The sequence below is a fragment of the Talpa occidentalis genome, unplaced genomic scaffold (assembly GCF_014898055.3).
Source record: "Talpa occidentalis isolate TD23 unplaced genomic scaffold, MPIMG_talOcc4v2.1 talOcc4.12, whole genome shotgun sequence".
NCBI lineage: Eukaryota > Metazoa > Chordata > Mammalia > Eulipotyphla > Talpidae > Talpa > Talpa occidentalis.
This window is the reverse complement of record NW_023601212.1, coordinates 87013109-87029147: the sequence shown is the minus strand read 5'-3', so window position 1 is coordinate 87029147 and position 16039 is coordinate 87013109. Positions and strand designations below refer to the sequence as shown.

General features: G+C 53.4%; 1 protein-coding gene across 3 annotated transcripts in view; it reads right to left on the bottom strand.

Annotated features, from left to right (window-relative positions):
* Positions 1 to 16039, bottom strand: part of GSG1L (GSG1 like) — a 159157-nt gene that overhangs the window by 6948 nt on the left and 136170 nt on the right. For 2 of the 3 annotated variants that reach the window (XM_037507384.2, XM_037507383.2), the window contains 2 exons: positions 14160 to 14327; positions 4561 to 4631 (listed from right to left, as the gene is read on the bottom strand). In XM_037507384.2, coding sequence (XP_037363281.1) covers positions 4561 to 4631; positions 14160 to 14327 — 239 coding nt within the window. Of the gene's footprint in view, positions 1 to 4560; positions 4632 to 7802; positions 7910 to 14159; positions 14328 to 16039 lie in introns of all 3 variants that reach the window. The other variant, XM_054693779.1, reaches the window with a different exon arrangement.

Here is a 16039-nt window from a genome sequence, read left to right as displayed (position 1 = left end):
TGCGTGAAGAGATGATTTCGTGTGAAGAGCAGACACGCCTACATCTCCCAGTGTCTGCCAGGGACCATTTGCTGAGCCTCATTTCATATTCCTTGACTCATTTAATCCTTAGAATGAGTCAGGTCCTGTCACTATGCCCATTTTAAAGATGAGGAAAGTCAAGGCCAGGCAGGTTAAGCCATTTGCTCGAGGTCTCACTGCTGGGATGTGAACTCCAACAGCTCTGTTCCATTGGCGAGGCTCATAACTGCACACCGTCTCATAACTGAAAGCCCGAGGGCAGGGCCACGTGAAGGTGAACAGGGCCACCTGTGCCAGGGGGAGGGGCTGGCTGCCATTCCCGGACACTTGAGCTAGACTTTGAACTCATGGTGAGGCTCGTGATTCCTCCAGCAGGGTTTGTTTTTCACCAGGTGGAGGACAGCAGTGGGTCATTTCAGGCGGAAGGAGCAGCGCATGAAATAGGTTGTTGGCAGGTGAATGGGGTTTTTAGGAGGTGTGAGAACCAGCAGTGTTGGTGGCTGGGGAAATCAGGATGGTCTCTCCACGCATGGCACGGGAGGGGTGAGGAGTGGAGAGTTGCAATTGCAGAAGTTACTGGGTGCCCTCGGGGGTGTCCTTCCCTGGGGCTTCTGCCTTATCACCAGATTAGCCAGATGCAGATTCCTAGGCACTGCCCCAGACCAAGGGGTTGGAGTCTCCAGGGAAATCTATATTTCAACAACTGCCTTCAAGTGTTTCTTTGGGTCACGCGTGGTGGGGGGAGTACTGCGCTGGGCAAAAGTGGTGGAAAGAACAGCAGCACATCCTGAGCTTGGAGTCACACAGACCTGTGACCCACAACGAATGACTTTGCTTCTCAGAACCCGGGATCTTCACCTGTAAAATGGAAACACTCCTCGGAGCAGCTACCACTTGAATTCCAAGCGAGCTAAGTCATCCGCGGCAAGGTGCTGGTGACCCACCTGTGCTTGGCTGTGGGCCACCACCTAACTCTGGCAACAAGGTCCTGTCCTCGTGACTTTTCCTTCCAGGGGAGAGACAAATTGGTGATGAAGAGTCTGAGTGATGAGACTGGGAAACAAATGAAGCGGGACGGGAAGGCAGGAGAAGGCTTCCTTGGGAATGTGGGAGAGGGCTTAGCACAGAGCCTGCCCACCCCACCCCACCCCCGCCCCAGGGATGCCATCACGGAGGCCTGGTGCTCAGAGGGCATGGGAGGGCATGATCAAGTTTGTGTCTCAGGAGGGTGGACTGGACTTCCAACTGGCCCTGGAAGCGGTGGTTTGCACTGAATAGCTCAAGCAAATGACTGTCACTCCCGACAGTAGCTTCAGAAGGCCAGGTTTGTCCCGAGGCTGAGGGTTGCTCTGAATTTGGTCCGTGGAGCAATAGCAAGCCTCCCTGGGAACTGTTAGGAATGAGAATTCCAGGTTCCACCATGAAGCCAGGGCTGGGCCTGGCAATCTGAGTTTCCGCAAGCCCTCCAGGTGATTTCGATGCTGCTGCTGGCTTATATCTCCCAACTGCCAGTGCCAAGGTCTCAGGTGTCTCCAAGCTACCTGCTTGTCTGTGTGCCCAGTAAGTTGGCATTGATATTTATTTCAGAAATATTGTCTGTTTCCATTTTAATAAAAGAAGCAGGCTTGAGCAGTACTATATTGGATTTGATTTTGATCTAATAAAAATGCCAAGTTGTTCTGGGCCCAGAAAAGTCTTCCTTGAAATTCCCTCTGCTATTTTGAGGGCAGCAGCAGCAGAGACCCGTCTAGACGGAGCTCCCAGAAGTCACCTCTGTACCCAGCGAGTGACAACCTCTCGCCTGGCCCAGCCTTACAGACACACCTGGCAAAATCCAAAGCTTGTCTCGGGCATTGAACTTGACAGTTGCAATCAGCTGCAAACCCCAGTTGCTCTTGGAAGGAAGATGCAGGCACCTGGACCATATGGCAGCATCGCCTCCATCAAATGTCACATCTGATGTGCTCCCGAGCTAGCTGGTGGCGCCGCAAAGCCCCAAGGCGGGTTTCAAAAGCAAACTCTTTCTTCAGGAAAAAAGAATTGTGGCAGAACCCAAATCACAGCAGCCCAAGTGAAAAGTGGCCCCTTTGGGAGCAGTTAGCCAAAACTTCACGTAGTCATTCAGGTAAAAGTGGCTGCTCAGGTAGGAAATGGAGGGAGAAGCTTGGAGGTGTAAAGCCAGCAACTGAGCACCTACTGTGTGCTACACAGCATTCTAGGCTCTCGGGAGACAGATATGAACAAAAGGTGCCTGTTGTCACAGAACCAAGTGGAGCGAGGCAGCCAAACAAAAACCAAGTATGTGATTATCAAAGACAGGTAGCAGAGGGACAGATGTCACTTAGAAAGGGAAGTACAGTGATGCGAGGGTGGCTGGGGAGGCCAGTGCAGGTCAGGCGCAGCTTCTCTGAGGAAGTGGCTTTCTGACTGAGACTTGAAGATGAGACAAAGTCAGCCATGCAGAGATTTAGAGGGAGAGCATTCTGGGCAGAGAGAGCAGCAGGTTCAAGTCTCTAGAAAGGGAATGATCTCTGCATGTTCAAGGAAGAGAAAGGCCTGGGTGGCTGGAGCAGATTGAGGGATGGAGAAGGGAGGAGATGCTCAGGGACAGAGCTAGGATGGCCTCGCACCCAGGGCAAGATCCCCGGGGACCAGAGACCTCAGCAAAGTCACTTTTCCCTTCAGGGCCTGAGCATCTCTGTCTACACAGTAAAAAGATCCCTCCCTCCTTCCCAGGGCTGAGCCGCCCATCAGATGAGCTGGCTGTGAAGTGCTTAGCAGAGACCTGCACACAGTAAGCATTTATTTAATAACGTGGGCTCCCTGACGTCCCTCCGCCCCTGACGTCCCTCCGCCCCCGTCCCTCCTGCCGGCAAGTCAGCCCACCACACGATCTGAGCAGCTGCTTGGTGCAGAAATATTGCAAAACTCATCCAGGCATTTCCAAAATATTTTCTTGGCCAAAATCCCACTAGCAGCTAAGAGGCTGCATTCTGGAGCTGCTATCGTTTCCCCGGATGCCCTGATGGGCTGCTTTTCTAGTCCGTGAGCTCCAGGAGGACCAGGTCCATAGAGGCATGCTCCCTCCCCGCCCTGAGCTGGCAGGTGGGTGTGCCAGCTTGTGAGCCCCCACTGACAGGCAGCAGCTCACCCTGCTGGCTCAGGGCTGGGGTTCTGGAGCCAGATGGGTTGGGTGCTAATCGCAGCTCTGCTTCTTGCATCACAGCTGTAACCTCCCGGGCCTCATTTTCCCATCTCTAAATAGGGCTGAATTGAGGATTAACTGCACGGATGAAAATAAAGTCTTCGGAACATACATAAGGGTGAGGATTATCATCAGACCTGGTGGGACTGAGTTTGTCTTGGTAGGTATTTTCACAGTCACGTCCAGAGATGATGCTATTTTCATCACCTGTAGAATTCAGCTGTAGAATTCTACCAAGCTGGGTCACCGCTGGCTCAGTATCCCTGCCTTCTCCACCTGCACCCCCTCTGCTGACTTCGTCTCATCTTTAAGTCTCATCTTTCCCAGCCCCTTCCCAACCAGCTTCCATGGCTTCTCTTTGAAGCGCCCCAAGGTGTTCAGACCTCGCTGCTTCAGTGTCTCCCCACCCATACCCTCTCCTGGATGATCTGAGCAGTCTTGTGGCTTCCCCTGTCTCCATTCTCAACTCTTCTCATACTCATGAAACAGCATCGGACCCACAAACTTCTCTCCAAGCTGATCAGTCATTGACACCAGACCCTTGATGGCTGAAGCAAGTTTGTGTGTGAACCCCAGGATCCTGGCTGCCCCCATCCCTCACCTGGAGTCCCCTACTGACCTCCACTGCCCCTGTCCTGAGCCGGAGGTTCTCTGTCACTGGCTGACTAAACTGTGGACCTCAGACAAGTTACTTCACCTCCCTGAGCCTTAATGTCCTCATCTGCAATAGGTGGACAGTAACCCTGGCTGTGGGACTTTCGAGTCAGCAAGACCATGAGGTCAGGCACGGAAAGTCCGGGAGGGCGGGCAGCATGTGGCAGCCACTCGGCAGCTCCGCTGAGACTCTGCCGTCCTCACTTTAATCTCACATCAGCTCTTTTCTTTTCGGTCTGGAGCAAGGCCATTCTCTCCCTGCACCTCCCCTTTGCTTTCCGGTCCACACATTTGTTTTCCTAATGGGTGCCCCAGATTCAGCCTTATGGTGTCCCCCACAGTGAGACACATGAAGTCAATGCATCCTGGGCCCTGGGGACTAGCCCTGGCTCAGACAAATCTTGTCAGTCTCCTCCCCGATTTGGCTAGTCCCTGAGCTGTTCTCTCTTCAAGCCTGGGCTTGACCATGGCTCGCCTGCCTGTCTTTAAAGTACTCGAGGATCCCTCTTGCTGCCTTAGCATTCCCTCCCCCACGGCCGCACCGCATACAACGGATGCCAGCCTCAGTTTCCCCACTGGTAGTGTGTGTCTAGGAGAAAGCAGGCGTGCAGGAAGAGGGTGCCCTGGCCGTCTCCAGGGTTCCTCAGATGGTCTGTGAACCTGCAGATAAGGCCACTTACGGGCAGGGTATCTCTCATGGCGACAATCCAGGCGAAGGTCCTCCTCCTCGTCCCCATCCCCCTTTTCGATCCTGGAAAGAAAAAAAAATCTGTGTAAAAAAATCTGTGGCTCTCTGAGCTGGCAGAAATCCAGGGCCTAAAAAAGCATAGCCCCTCCCAGCTGGGGAACGTTTTGCACAGCACCTTTGAGCCATCCCCCAACAAGACCCTAAGCACCTCCCAGGAGAGGGCTGGCATTATCTCCACTGTATTGACAAAGAAACTGAGGCATCAGAAAGTGCTCTAATCGATCAGGTGCCACATAACTAACAAATTAGAGGCAGAACTGGGATACAGATCTATGCATTCTCACTAAAGGATATTCAACCGTGTGCAACTGGTCAGTGACAAAAGAATGTGTACGGTTTGTACATACTTTTTGATAATAAAGTTTCACACTGATATGCACAAAACATTATTTGGTAAAATATACAGTAAAGGAGGAATGGTGATTAGCATCCGATTATGAGGATATAGAGGATTAAGTCAGGAGCCTTCTTTTTGCTTATCTCTATTTTCTGATTCAGGGGCAATAGACATTAAGCTGTGTCACTTTTCTTAAATACAACACTCATTTAATTCACTAAATTAAAGCACTCCCTGAAGGCATTTCTACATATAAACAAAATCTGGTCTCTGACTCTGGCATAGTGTTTTTTTCCATCAACAACTGTAAGAGTTTCTCATCTGTGACTTTGCCCTGGCATCTCAGGATCACGGCTGGTCCAGAGGGAGTTGCCTCTACTGGCGTGGCAGGAAATGACAAGGGTCAGAGTGGAGGCAGCTGCAGACATTGACATGGCCCCAGATATAACCACCCCCCCCCGCCCCGCCCGTCTCAGTGACGACTGGGCCAGAGAATGGGTAGGGCTGTACTCCTGTATTGCACTCGTCCATTTGTAACCCACATAAATTCCAGAGCTCCACATGGTCCAGTCCAGGATCACTTTTAGAGAAACACAGTGTAGCTCCCTAAAGGAGGAATAATAGCAATCATCGTTGTATGTCCTGCAGAACACTGAGGGCGCTTCCAGTTCTGTATCCTTAGCTGGACTCTTGTATCTTTCCTCCAACCCTCTTTGCCTTTTCTTACCTTGCAGCTGTCCAAAACCCTCTGGTGCACTTAGCCTGGAACTTTGCCTTGTGTCCACCTTCCTTTTCTTCCCACTGCTATCTTTTTCCCTCACGTAAGAAAGTCGCCTTCCCAAAGCAAATACCCCCTTCCTGTTTTCCATGCATGCTTTCATCACCTCTTATTCCTAGCTGCACAGTTGTGTCCAGAAGAAAAGGGGGTGGGGGAGAGGTGGTGAAGACCCAGCAAGAAATGCCAGAAATATCCTCAGTAGAAGAGAGAACTATTCATGCACTGATCATTTTGATCCCCTAAGGCTGTTCATTCATGCACTCAACAGGAATTTCCTGAAGACCTACTTTGTGTAGTTTGCACCAGGCGCTGTGCGGAGGACAGAAATGTGTCTGTTTCATTGTCTCTCCCTTCAGAGAGCTTCCAGTCTAATCAGGAAACAAGCTGCACAGGCGTGTGAAAATGACAGGCAGTGAATGGCCCCACCCAAGCATTGCCGACTCTGCCCCAAGGGGACAAGTCTGTCATCCAGGGCACAAACTCTGAACACAGTTTTTGTTTTAAAACATCTCCTGTGACCTGTGTGGCCAGATAGCAGGTCGGAAGGCCATGTGCCAACGCACTGGGAAGACAGATCTCCCAGATACACGATGCTGTGGAGCAAGGTCAGCATAAGGGAAAAGGTCCATGATTTTTACCTTTTGGTGGAAACATCTTTCTTGTTTTCCTGATAGCACATGCTCATTCCAAAAAATAAATAAATAAATTACAATTATAGCCCCACAGAGAGAACCAAGTCCCCCTGCAATTATACCTCCAGGTAGGGGATCACTATTAGTAGTTTCATGTTAATCTTTTTAGAATGAATGTTATTTTAAACATAAACAGCCTCAAATTACAGTTTTTTGTAACCTGATTTTTTTTGCTCATAAATTTCCAACATCTTTCTAAAGTGAACACATAATTCTCACTATCTTCTTTCCTCATAGGTGTGTGTGAAACAAGAATCAATATTCAATGTGCTGCTGATAGACAACCAGTTTTTTCAGTCCTCCAAGTAGAGTGTCAAGTTTCTCCTCCTTGGGGTGCCCAAGCCTGAGTAGAGCCATCCTGAAGCTAAAAGTGGATTCAAACACCTGCCAGGAGACCGCAGCAGGCACAGCCCTGCCCTGGGCTGGAGCATCACCACCCCCCAGCCATATGGGGCCCCTCTGGTTCCCACCTGCATGTCACAGGCCTCCCACAACCTCCTGCATTCCACAACCTTAACCCTGAGCCAACCCTAGGTTCCCAGTTCTCCCAATTTCTTACCCCAAGATTTCTCTCCCTGCAGACCTCACTGGGGCATCACCTGGGCTCTGCTGGGAGCCTCAGCCCTGGAGCTAGGAGCCCGGGAGCCTAGTTGTCTAAAACTAACCCAGCCTGGCCCAGTCCCTGGCCTCCCTGGAACCCCAAAGCTGGCTGCTAAGAAGCCCAAAGCTCGGTGCCGGCATATCACCTGCCAACAGGTGAGCATCCACGTGGGCCCTGGGATGACTCAGCTAGGACCCGGACCTGGAGAAGCTCAGGCCTGCTGCATGCAAACAAAAGGTCACAGCTCCACCGGCTCTGTTTTAAGCTAGAAGAGTGTTAAGAAGGGTGAAGGATGGTGACTCACTGTCTAGTCCAGGAGACAGCAGATGCTTTCTGTAAAGGCCGAGGTGGAAAACTGTGAGCTTGAGGCCAGATGGTCTCTATCACAAGCACTCAGTGGCCCTCACAGCGTGAAAGCAGCTGAGGACAATACACACACGAGTGGACATGGGCCTCTGGAGGGTGGGCTGGGTGTGGCATGAAGGGTACACTGTGTCAGCCTCTGCCCTGGCCAGCGGTTCTCAGCTGGGAGTCTCGTGAAATCACTGGGCAGAGTTTTAAGGGACCTGGTGGTCGGTGAGGGCTCATCATAGGTGGCAGGGCTGACAATCACTTGAGCCGGGATCAGCAGAGGCTTCCAGGAGGAAGTGCCACTGGAGCTTCATCTTAAAGGCTCACTTGGAGAGGGATCCAGGATCCATCGGGAGGAGCTGGCTCCCGCGCAGAGGCAGCCCCTCCACAATCCCCGCCAGTAAGCAAGACATACCTGCAAGATCTTTGCCACTGTTTGGTGAGTGGCTGGGGCTTGGCGGAGGCCACGGCAAGGATAGATGACCCTTCTGCAGCCCCTCGAGGCTTTCTGGCAGGAAGCACCTGAGGACAAGGATGCTGTGGGCACAACCGTGGGTGGCGGCGAGTGGGGGTCGTGGTTAACAGGCAGCGGGAGGCTCTCGGCCCTGAGATCCTTGTTTTAAGTGGCACAAAGAGTGGCGAGGAATGACAGCAAGGGCAGCCGCCGTGTGTGGCCGCCAGCCCTGCTCCTGGCACAGAGAGGGGGCTCCGAGCAGGCAGACCACCACGCAGTCGGCCCCTTCTCCTCCGCATGTACACTCAGAGAAGGATGGACCTGATCTCATCATCCATCACTGGCTCTGGGTCAGGCCGGGGTCTTGACACAAACATGGGGAAGAAGGTCAGAAGGGAAGAGGGGGGAGCGGGGTGGAGGAAGGGTCGCCCCTGGAGGGGAGGACACAAAGAAACATCTCGAGGTGACAACTCCCTTTGATCTGAACTGTAATTTCTTGCAGGAACCACGACAGGCTTTCTGCAGGCAAGGTTTTTCTATTTTTAATGGTGCGGTGAGAAATTAGCCACAAATCTAAACACTCAAAGGGTAAATGGGGGTGCCTGGGATCTCAGGTGGGGCAGCCCCTGGGCCTGGCTGTGGGACTCCTTCCCGGGTCTCAGCGTGACCTCTGGGAGCTTTTGGGTCTGCACATGTCATTATCAGCTCCAGTCTTGGGCGCCTCACCCGGCTCCGTTGTCCTCTGTGTGGCCTGAGGCTGCTGCCCAGTGGGCTTAGGCCTCTGGGGGCCTCCCCTCCATCATGGCTACAGCGGGGCATCAGCAAAGAGCTGGTGGCCATGACAGCCAGGCAGGAAGATGCCCGCAGAGTCCTTGCGGTCAACTCACTTCTTTTTTTTTTTTTTTTAAGATTTATTTGTTTATGCATACAAGGGCTGGTGTACAGGCCAGAGATGAAGAGGGTGAGAGAATTTACCGAGACGGAGTGGGGAACAGAACAGGCAGACTGCCTGAAGTACACTGCTGGGGGGAGCAGCAGGCGAGAAAGGAGAGGTCTTCTGTGCCATGTGGGTTGCTCCCTGGCTGGCTGGGGATTGAACTCATGCTGCAGAGGCTGCGCATTGCTTCATAGTGCCTTGCTTAACCCCTTGTGCCACCAGGGAGGCCCTCAGCTCACTTCTGCTTCTCATTTCCCCTCCAACCGGCTGATGTTTAGGAGGAAACGTGGCCATTCCTTCCAGATGTTGCTCCTCTTCCCTTTGTCCATTTTCTACTTCAAGGACCAGCCTGCGTTTTCCATTTTCCTCTCCCCCTCCCTGGCATCAGTCAGCCATCCAGTCCTGGGAGCCTTGAGGGGGCCCTGCCACCCCCAGGGTGCCATCCCTCATTTCTGGGTGCCGTGCTCCTCTGCAGAATAGGCAGCGATTTCAAAGGCCCCCACGCGGCGTGATGAAGTGCAGGGCGTCACGGGGAAGTAATATTCGAGCAGTGAAAGTGGAAACAGATGGGGAAGAGGCGCTGTGATTGAACACGTCTCGGAGGTGAAACATCCAGGAAACGGGCGCTGAGGACAAAGCGCCTGGTGATTTTTAAATGATCTATTTACGATGGGATGAAGAATGGAATTAAAAGGAAATTTGGCAAATAAGTGACCACAGGTAGGAAATTAAGATTCCGTACCCTCGCTTCAAAAGTGCATTCCAAGATAGGAGGAAATAAATGGGCTTTTAAAAAATTCTTTTTTTTTCCTTTTCCCATTTTATGAGTACTGTCATCATAATACAAAGCGATTGGAAAATAACAGAGAAGATGAAGCAAGCGGCACTGTCAACGCCTCCCCCACACCCGCCCGGGTTCTGGTGCACAGTTGGCAGTTTGGTCTCTGGTTCTTCAACATTGGGTTTGAAAAAGATGCTCCAGATAGTAGCACCTTACACTCTCAGGATTGCATGGGTTAGGAATGACTTGAGAAAGCAATCGCTGGCCCTCAAGGGGGCCGGCCCCACCCCCGCCCGCCTGGGGGATGGGAGGGGGCCTTGAGGAGCCCGCTGCTGCACAAAAGCCTCTGGACTCAGCGAAGCTCCAAGTCCTGTCCTCAGCTCAGCCTTGGCTACCAGCAGAGGGGACAGGTGAGCAGTCGCTCAGGTGGGTGTACCTGGCTGTGCCGCTCCATATCTTGGCTAGGAGAACGGGGAAAGGCGGTGGAAGAACACCCCAGTCACTCCTGGGGGGCAGGGCTAATAGAAGGGTCAGTGACCATGGGCACAGAAGGCCGCTTCCCAGAGGCTGTCCCTCTGCTCTTTGTCACCCTCTCCATTCACCCTGCTACTTGCCCCTTGGAGCTCGAGACGGAACAGTGGCGGGGCCGGGCGGGGCTGTCGGCTGTGAGAGACAGTTGGGGGGATTTACTCCTGTCCAGAATCCAGAGCAGAGGCAAGATCTGAAGGCAGATCACCGCCAAGGCACACAGAGGTTGCTCAAGCAAGATGGCAGTCAGCCCCGAGCTACTCTGGGGCAGAAGGGCCTGTCTGGGAAGCTCGGAGGCCCAGGGGGAGCTGTGTGCTGAACTGGAGGAGCTGTGTGCTGAGCCGGGTCCCCGTGAGGCAAAACAGTGCAGCGCCTGGTAAGCTACAAGGAGCCAGGCTTTGTCTGGGAACTGTGGGATGGTGCTCCAGATTTTCAGGCAGAAAGAGAGGGGTAGAGGGACCCCCACCCCATCTGCACAGTGAGGAGGTGCTGAGACCAGGAGGATGAGGGCTGACATCTGACCTCCAAGGGCGGCTGGGCCCAGGCAGCCCTGGGCTGGATGAGGCCAGTGGACTCAGGAGACATGAAGGCCCTGAGGGACAAGACCTGAGTTTGTGCACAAGGACTCACAGATATAGGGCTTGACACACAGGACCACGGTGGGGAGACGCACAGGAAGCCTGGGCCCAGGGGAGAACTGTGAGGCCTGGCCAGGCTGATTTGGGGCACCTTTGAGAATCCAAAGTAGAAACACCACAGGGGCAGCTGGGCATGGACTGGGCGGTCTGGACAGACCAGGCGGGGCCCAGGCCCCTAGGTGGCTGCTCAGGTCAAGTGAGGAAAGGCGAGGGCCTAGAGCCAGGCCAGGTTGGGGCACCACCATTTAATGGAAGGAAGGTTGGGGAGACTGTGAGAGAGGGGCAGGGAGGTGGAGGTGGCCAGTGGGAGCACTGAGAGCTGTCAGGGCAGCTGGCAGCCTGCTGGGTGGGGTGGAGGCCCGGGTGGAGGTAAGGAAGCAGAGATTGGCGCTTCCCAAAGCTGCCCTGGAGGAGGCATGAAAGAAAGCAGAGCTAGTGAGCAGTGGGGTCCAGGAGCAGCCCTTTCACGTAAAGGGAGAGTGCTCCCCACTGGCAGGGGCCTGGCTGCTCTGTCTGTGGAGCCCCACCTCCCACCTCCTCATCCCACCCAGACACCACCTGCTGCCACGGCCAGCCCCCACCCAGACACGTGCCTCAGCGACAGGCCTAGGCCCGCCCATACCCGACTCCCAGGTCACTCCAAACTGCCCAGACCTTCCCGCGGACGCTGCGTGCCCCTCCTGGCCGTATGCTGTCCCTCCACCACCACCGCCCGCCTAGCTGGTGAGCTCCATACTATCAAAAATTAATGAGGACATAAAACAAAAATAAAAATGTAATTCATTAAAAATGGATTAAATTAATTATAAAATTTAGGGAGATATAAAGGATTAAAAAAAAAAAAACCTTGCTCATGGGTCTCTCCCGTGAAGCTCTCTCCCCTTGGCCTCCTAGGCTGAGGCTGAGCCATGCAGGCCTCGGCCTGCTGGGCTCCTGCAGGTAGGGGTGGGGTGGGGGGAGCGGGTGGTGCAGCAGAGGCGGCAGACACAAAAAGGAACCAGAAGTTAACCAGTGAGCGCAAAGCTGCAGAGCAAGTGAGGACCCCAGGGGTCCGATGGGGCAGAGGGCAGGAGCCTGCCCCTCCCAGCAGCTGGCCCATGGCTCCTGCTCCTCCAAAGGGCCCTCCAGGAGCAGGATGATTGCTCAGCGCTGAATCCCCCTGGAGGCCAATCCAACAGGTCTCATTTTCCTCCGTGGTTGTTAAACCAGATCTGAACATTAAGTATTCAAGAAAGCCCGGATCTGCAAATATTTACCTTTCATTCAGCAGCTCCCACCCGCCCCTTGGGAGGCCTGATTAAGATGCCATCCTTAGGGACAAGTGGCATGGTGGAGCTGGGCGGGTTTAATTCCAGAGCAGGCCCGGATGCTCAGGGTCAAGGCATGGCTCTCCCATCCCCGAATCCTAACACGTGTGCACACGCACCACACTGCAATCCCATGCCCTGTGCACACGCACACACATGCACACACGCTTCTTCCCACATACTACATTTCAACCCCCTAAAAACTGTTCAGACTGCCCAATTGCTCCTCAGACTTGCTATAGGTTCCTGCAGACAAAAACGTAATTGGTAGGTGGGGGGTCAGGTCCATCCTGTTCCACCAGCCCCATGAACACCGCCCTATCCTCAATCAAGAGCATGAGGCCCACAGACACCTCTCCCACTGACAGCACTGGTAGGAGGGCAGCTGGGAGACCCCAAACCCTCTCCTGGGACATGATCACCCATCCCCCCACCCACACCTCACTGGCCCTCAGACAGCGAGCCCGAGTGGCGGGACTTGCCACTCATCCCTGCATGCCAGGTCCCACCTCAGCACTGGACAGACTAGCCATTGGAGAGGCCACACAGCAGGGTGATGGACCGTGGCCTGGTTCCAGCTGTGTGACCTTGGATGAGTCACCTCACCTGTCTGTGCCTCAATTTTGCATCTTCAAAATGAAGATGCTAATAATCCCCACTAATTCCCAGAGGTGTTATGGAATTGAGGAACATCTAAAGTATGCAGAGAAGGGCCTAGTGCAGTGTCAATACCAGGTTAAATGTTGACCGTGGTTAGTATGTGATTATTAGGGTCTTACTATCTAAAGTCTCCAGCTCTGTCTCCATCCTGAGCTAATCATTACCAAGCTTATATTTTGCATCAGCAACAGAAAGGACAGGGACTCACCCAGGAAATGCCCTTCCGGTGCCAGGCACTGTGCCGGCAGGTTACCCGGGTTATCAAACATGAGCCTTTCTGAGACATTCTGGGCTCTCCCATCCTCAGTCAGAGGAAAATGGCCCAGAAGAGCGTGGTGCTTTGTCCCAAGTCACACAGCAGCCCAGGGACAGAAATGGAAAACTCATGGGGGCCTCTGAACCCCTGTTCTCCCACAGCACCCCCTGCCCCCGCAGAGGAGGAAGCCCGGGCCAGTGGGGCTGTGGCTGTCCCTTGTGTCCCTGGCTGAGATTTCAGGATATTGGCCCTGCAGATCCCCAACCCTGCTGCAGGGCCCCCTGCAAACCTGTGCAGAGATCTGTCCATGTGCCCCGAGCTCTTTGTAGGGAAGGCACGAGGAAAAAAAAAATCAGAACAGCCCAGCTAAGCTGAAATGCTCTCCTTGGAGAGGAAGGGAAATAAAATTTGATGAACCTTTGCATAATGTTCATTATGAACATGCAAAGTGATACTCTGCACATATGCTGGGAGGCATTCATCTTCTCCCACACGGCTGGGACCCAAGCTGTGAGGGACTGTCTGAACTGGGGTACCAGCAATGGCAGCTCCTTCTGATGGGGTACAGAGAGGTCCTGTCTTCTGCCTCAGCAAAAAGAACTCATCACAGCTACCCCAGGAGATGGATCTCCCCCGACCCAGGTGACAGCAGGTGCAGTGTTCGTGGGGAGGGCTGAGACATCAGGGCTGCGACTAACATGTCCTGGGTGCCTACTCTGGGCCGGTCACTGTCCTGGGGAATGTGTTCTATACACCAGCCTGGCCTCCTGGCCAGGGACTGAACACCTGACCCGGGATATTTGCAGGGCTGCTGGGATGCTGAATCTGCCCGATGATGGTGGGGCGCCAGCTGAGAGAATACGAGGCAGTCAAAGTTGAAGTCTCCAAAGAGAAGAATTCAATCAACAAAACCCAAGCCAGCAAACACTCAAAACATTTAATGAGTGCCCACTAGGTGCCTGGCCCAGTTCAGGGAATCAGACATAAGCCCCACGCCACCGCATGCCCCATAAAGCATTAAAATGTCCCAGAAATTCCAACATGATGGGATCCAAGCTGCCTCACCCAGGCTGCTCCTTCCACCCCACAATCCCCCAGCACAATCCATCAGACCACTCACTCCAGGTTTAACTGGAGCCCTGGAGCCTCTGAGGCAGGCCCTGGGCTTCAGATCCCCAGCAGTGGCCAGAGGTGGCCCGGTGTTCACTGACCTCTCCCGGAAGTACTTGATGGCCTCAGGGTCTATGAAGGTCGGCTCCTCCCGGTAGCCCTGCTCAAAGACCTTGCGCTTGTGCCGGAACTCAATGACCGTCTTGGTGTAGGAGTTGAGCGTGGTGACAGAGGCTGCCATGCAGCAGGTAAAGGAGCCCCACGCCAGGCTGCCAAGAGATGAGGAGAGAGGTGCCACATGAGGGGGGGCAGGGGACATCCATGCACCCTCCACAACTGCAACCGCCTCCTCTGGGCCAGATCTGAGCAGGTGCTGCCATAGAGAAGAGTAGGGGTCCCGCCCTGCTCACGGTCTGGTGTGGGAGACAGAATGATCTATACAGCCTAGTACAGACAGGGCAGAGTTCTTTACTGGGAGTTAAAAGGAAAGTGAGTCATTCCATCCAAAAGGGCTGGCATCAGGGAAGCTTGCTCAGAACACAACTATGATTGCACTGGCTCTCAGAGGATGGGAGAGAGTTTACCAGGGAAAAGGGTATGGCAGGAAGAGGAAGTGTGTGTGCAAAGGCACTGGGGCATGAGACAGCAGGTAGAGTTCCACAAGCTGGAGGAAGTGAGGGATCCTGGAGGAGAAGGCATGAGGGGATTAGTTGGAGTTGATGATGGAGAAGTAGATGAGGGCCAGACACCATAAAAGCTGGTTCTCTGTGAGAGTTAAATTACCTTCATTCACGTGTGACCCTGGGCAAGATGCTCAGCCTCAACTCTTCACATCTATTTTACTGGACGTACAATAGCACCACCTGGCAGGGTTGTTGCAAGGATTAAAGGAGATGATGCATGAAACACCTTAGAACAGTGCCAGTCACTCACAGGCTGGCTATTGCTACTGTCATCACTATTACAACATTGTTAGGACCTACTTCTCTCTGACTTGGTCTCTACGTTCTCCCTCCAAGAGATTAAGTTGTGAGGACCTGCTTGACTCTCTGCTTCCCACTTTCCCCACCCCAGCTGGGGAACACTCACCAGATGTGTAATCTGAGTCAGCCCAGAGCTGGAGAATCTGATCTACACACATCTGGAAAGGTGGGATGGGTGGTGTGGGACCAGGAGACTCCACTAGCCAAAGAGTCCTCTCTGACCCAGCACCCATTCTAGAAATGACCTCCTGCCCAACCTCTCTGGTCAAGACTGTACAATAACCTTTAGAACCAGGAGCAGGGCATCTCCCTGGCTCCTGTCACACCTGGTCTGGTTTCTGAGTCCCTCCCTATCCCCCAGTCTCTGTTTTGTTGACTGATTTCCTCCAAATCAAGGGCTCAGTCTTACTGCTGCCAAGTCTGCTCTCAGAGCCTCCTGCCTCTCCTCCCACCCGCCACCCACAGGGGCTGTCAACATCACCACCCCTGCATTCCTCAAGACCAGAGAAATCCCCTCTCCTGCACTCACTGCTCTTCTCATTGCTGGTCTCTGAGCACCCAGAAGGTGAGCAAAGGGAGATCTGAGATTCATCATTTCTCCAGGGGGCCCTAATCATATCTATTCCTTAGCGCTAACATAATGATTCTCCCATCCTTCCATGATAAAGAGCAATTTAGATATTCCACAAGTTTTGAGCAGCTGTCATTGGCAGGGTTGGGGTGTTGGCTATGCCCCCTAAGAACTACTCTGTCCACCACAAGGCTCCAGGATGTAACCCCACCCCCAGCTCACAGATGACTGGATGAGGGCTAAACATCTGGCCAATGCTGGCCCAATCAGATCCTCTCTCCTCTGGGCAATGATACTGAAGATGCCATCTGGGAGGTCTGGTCAAAAGGATGGAAACTCAACCTGATGATGGTTGTAAAGAAGCAGGTTTCTTCCTATGAATGTACACAGGATGGTTTCCCTGACCAGCCTCCATTCTTTTTGGGGA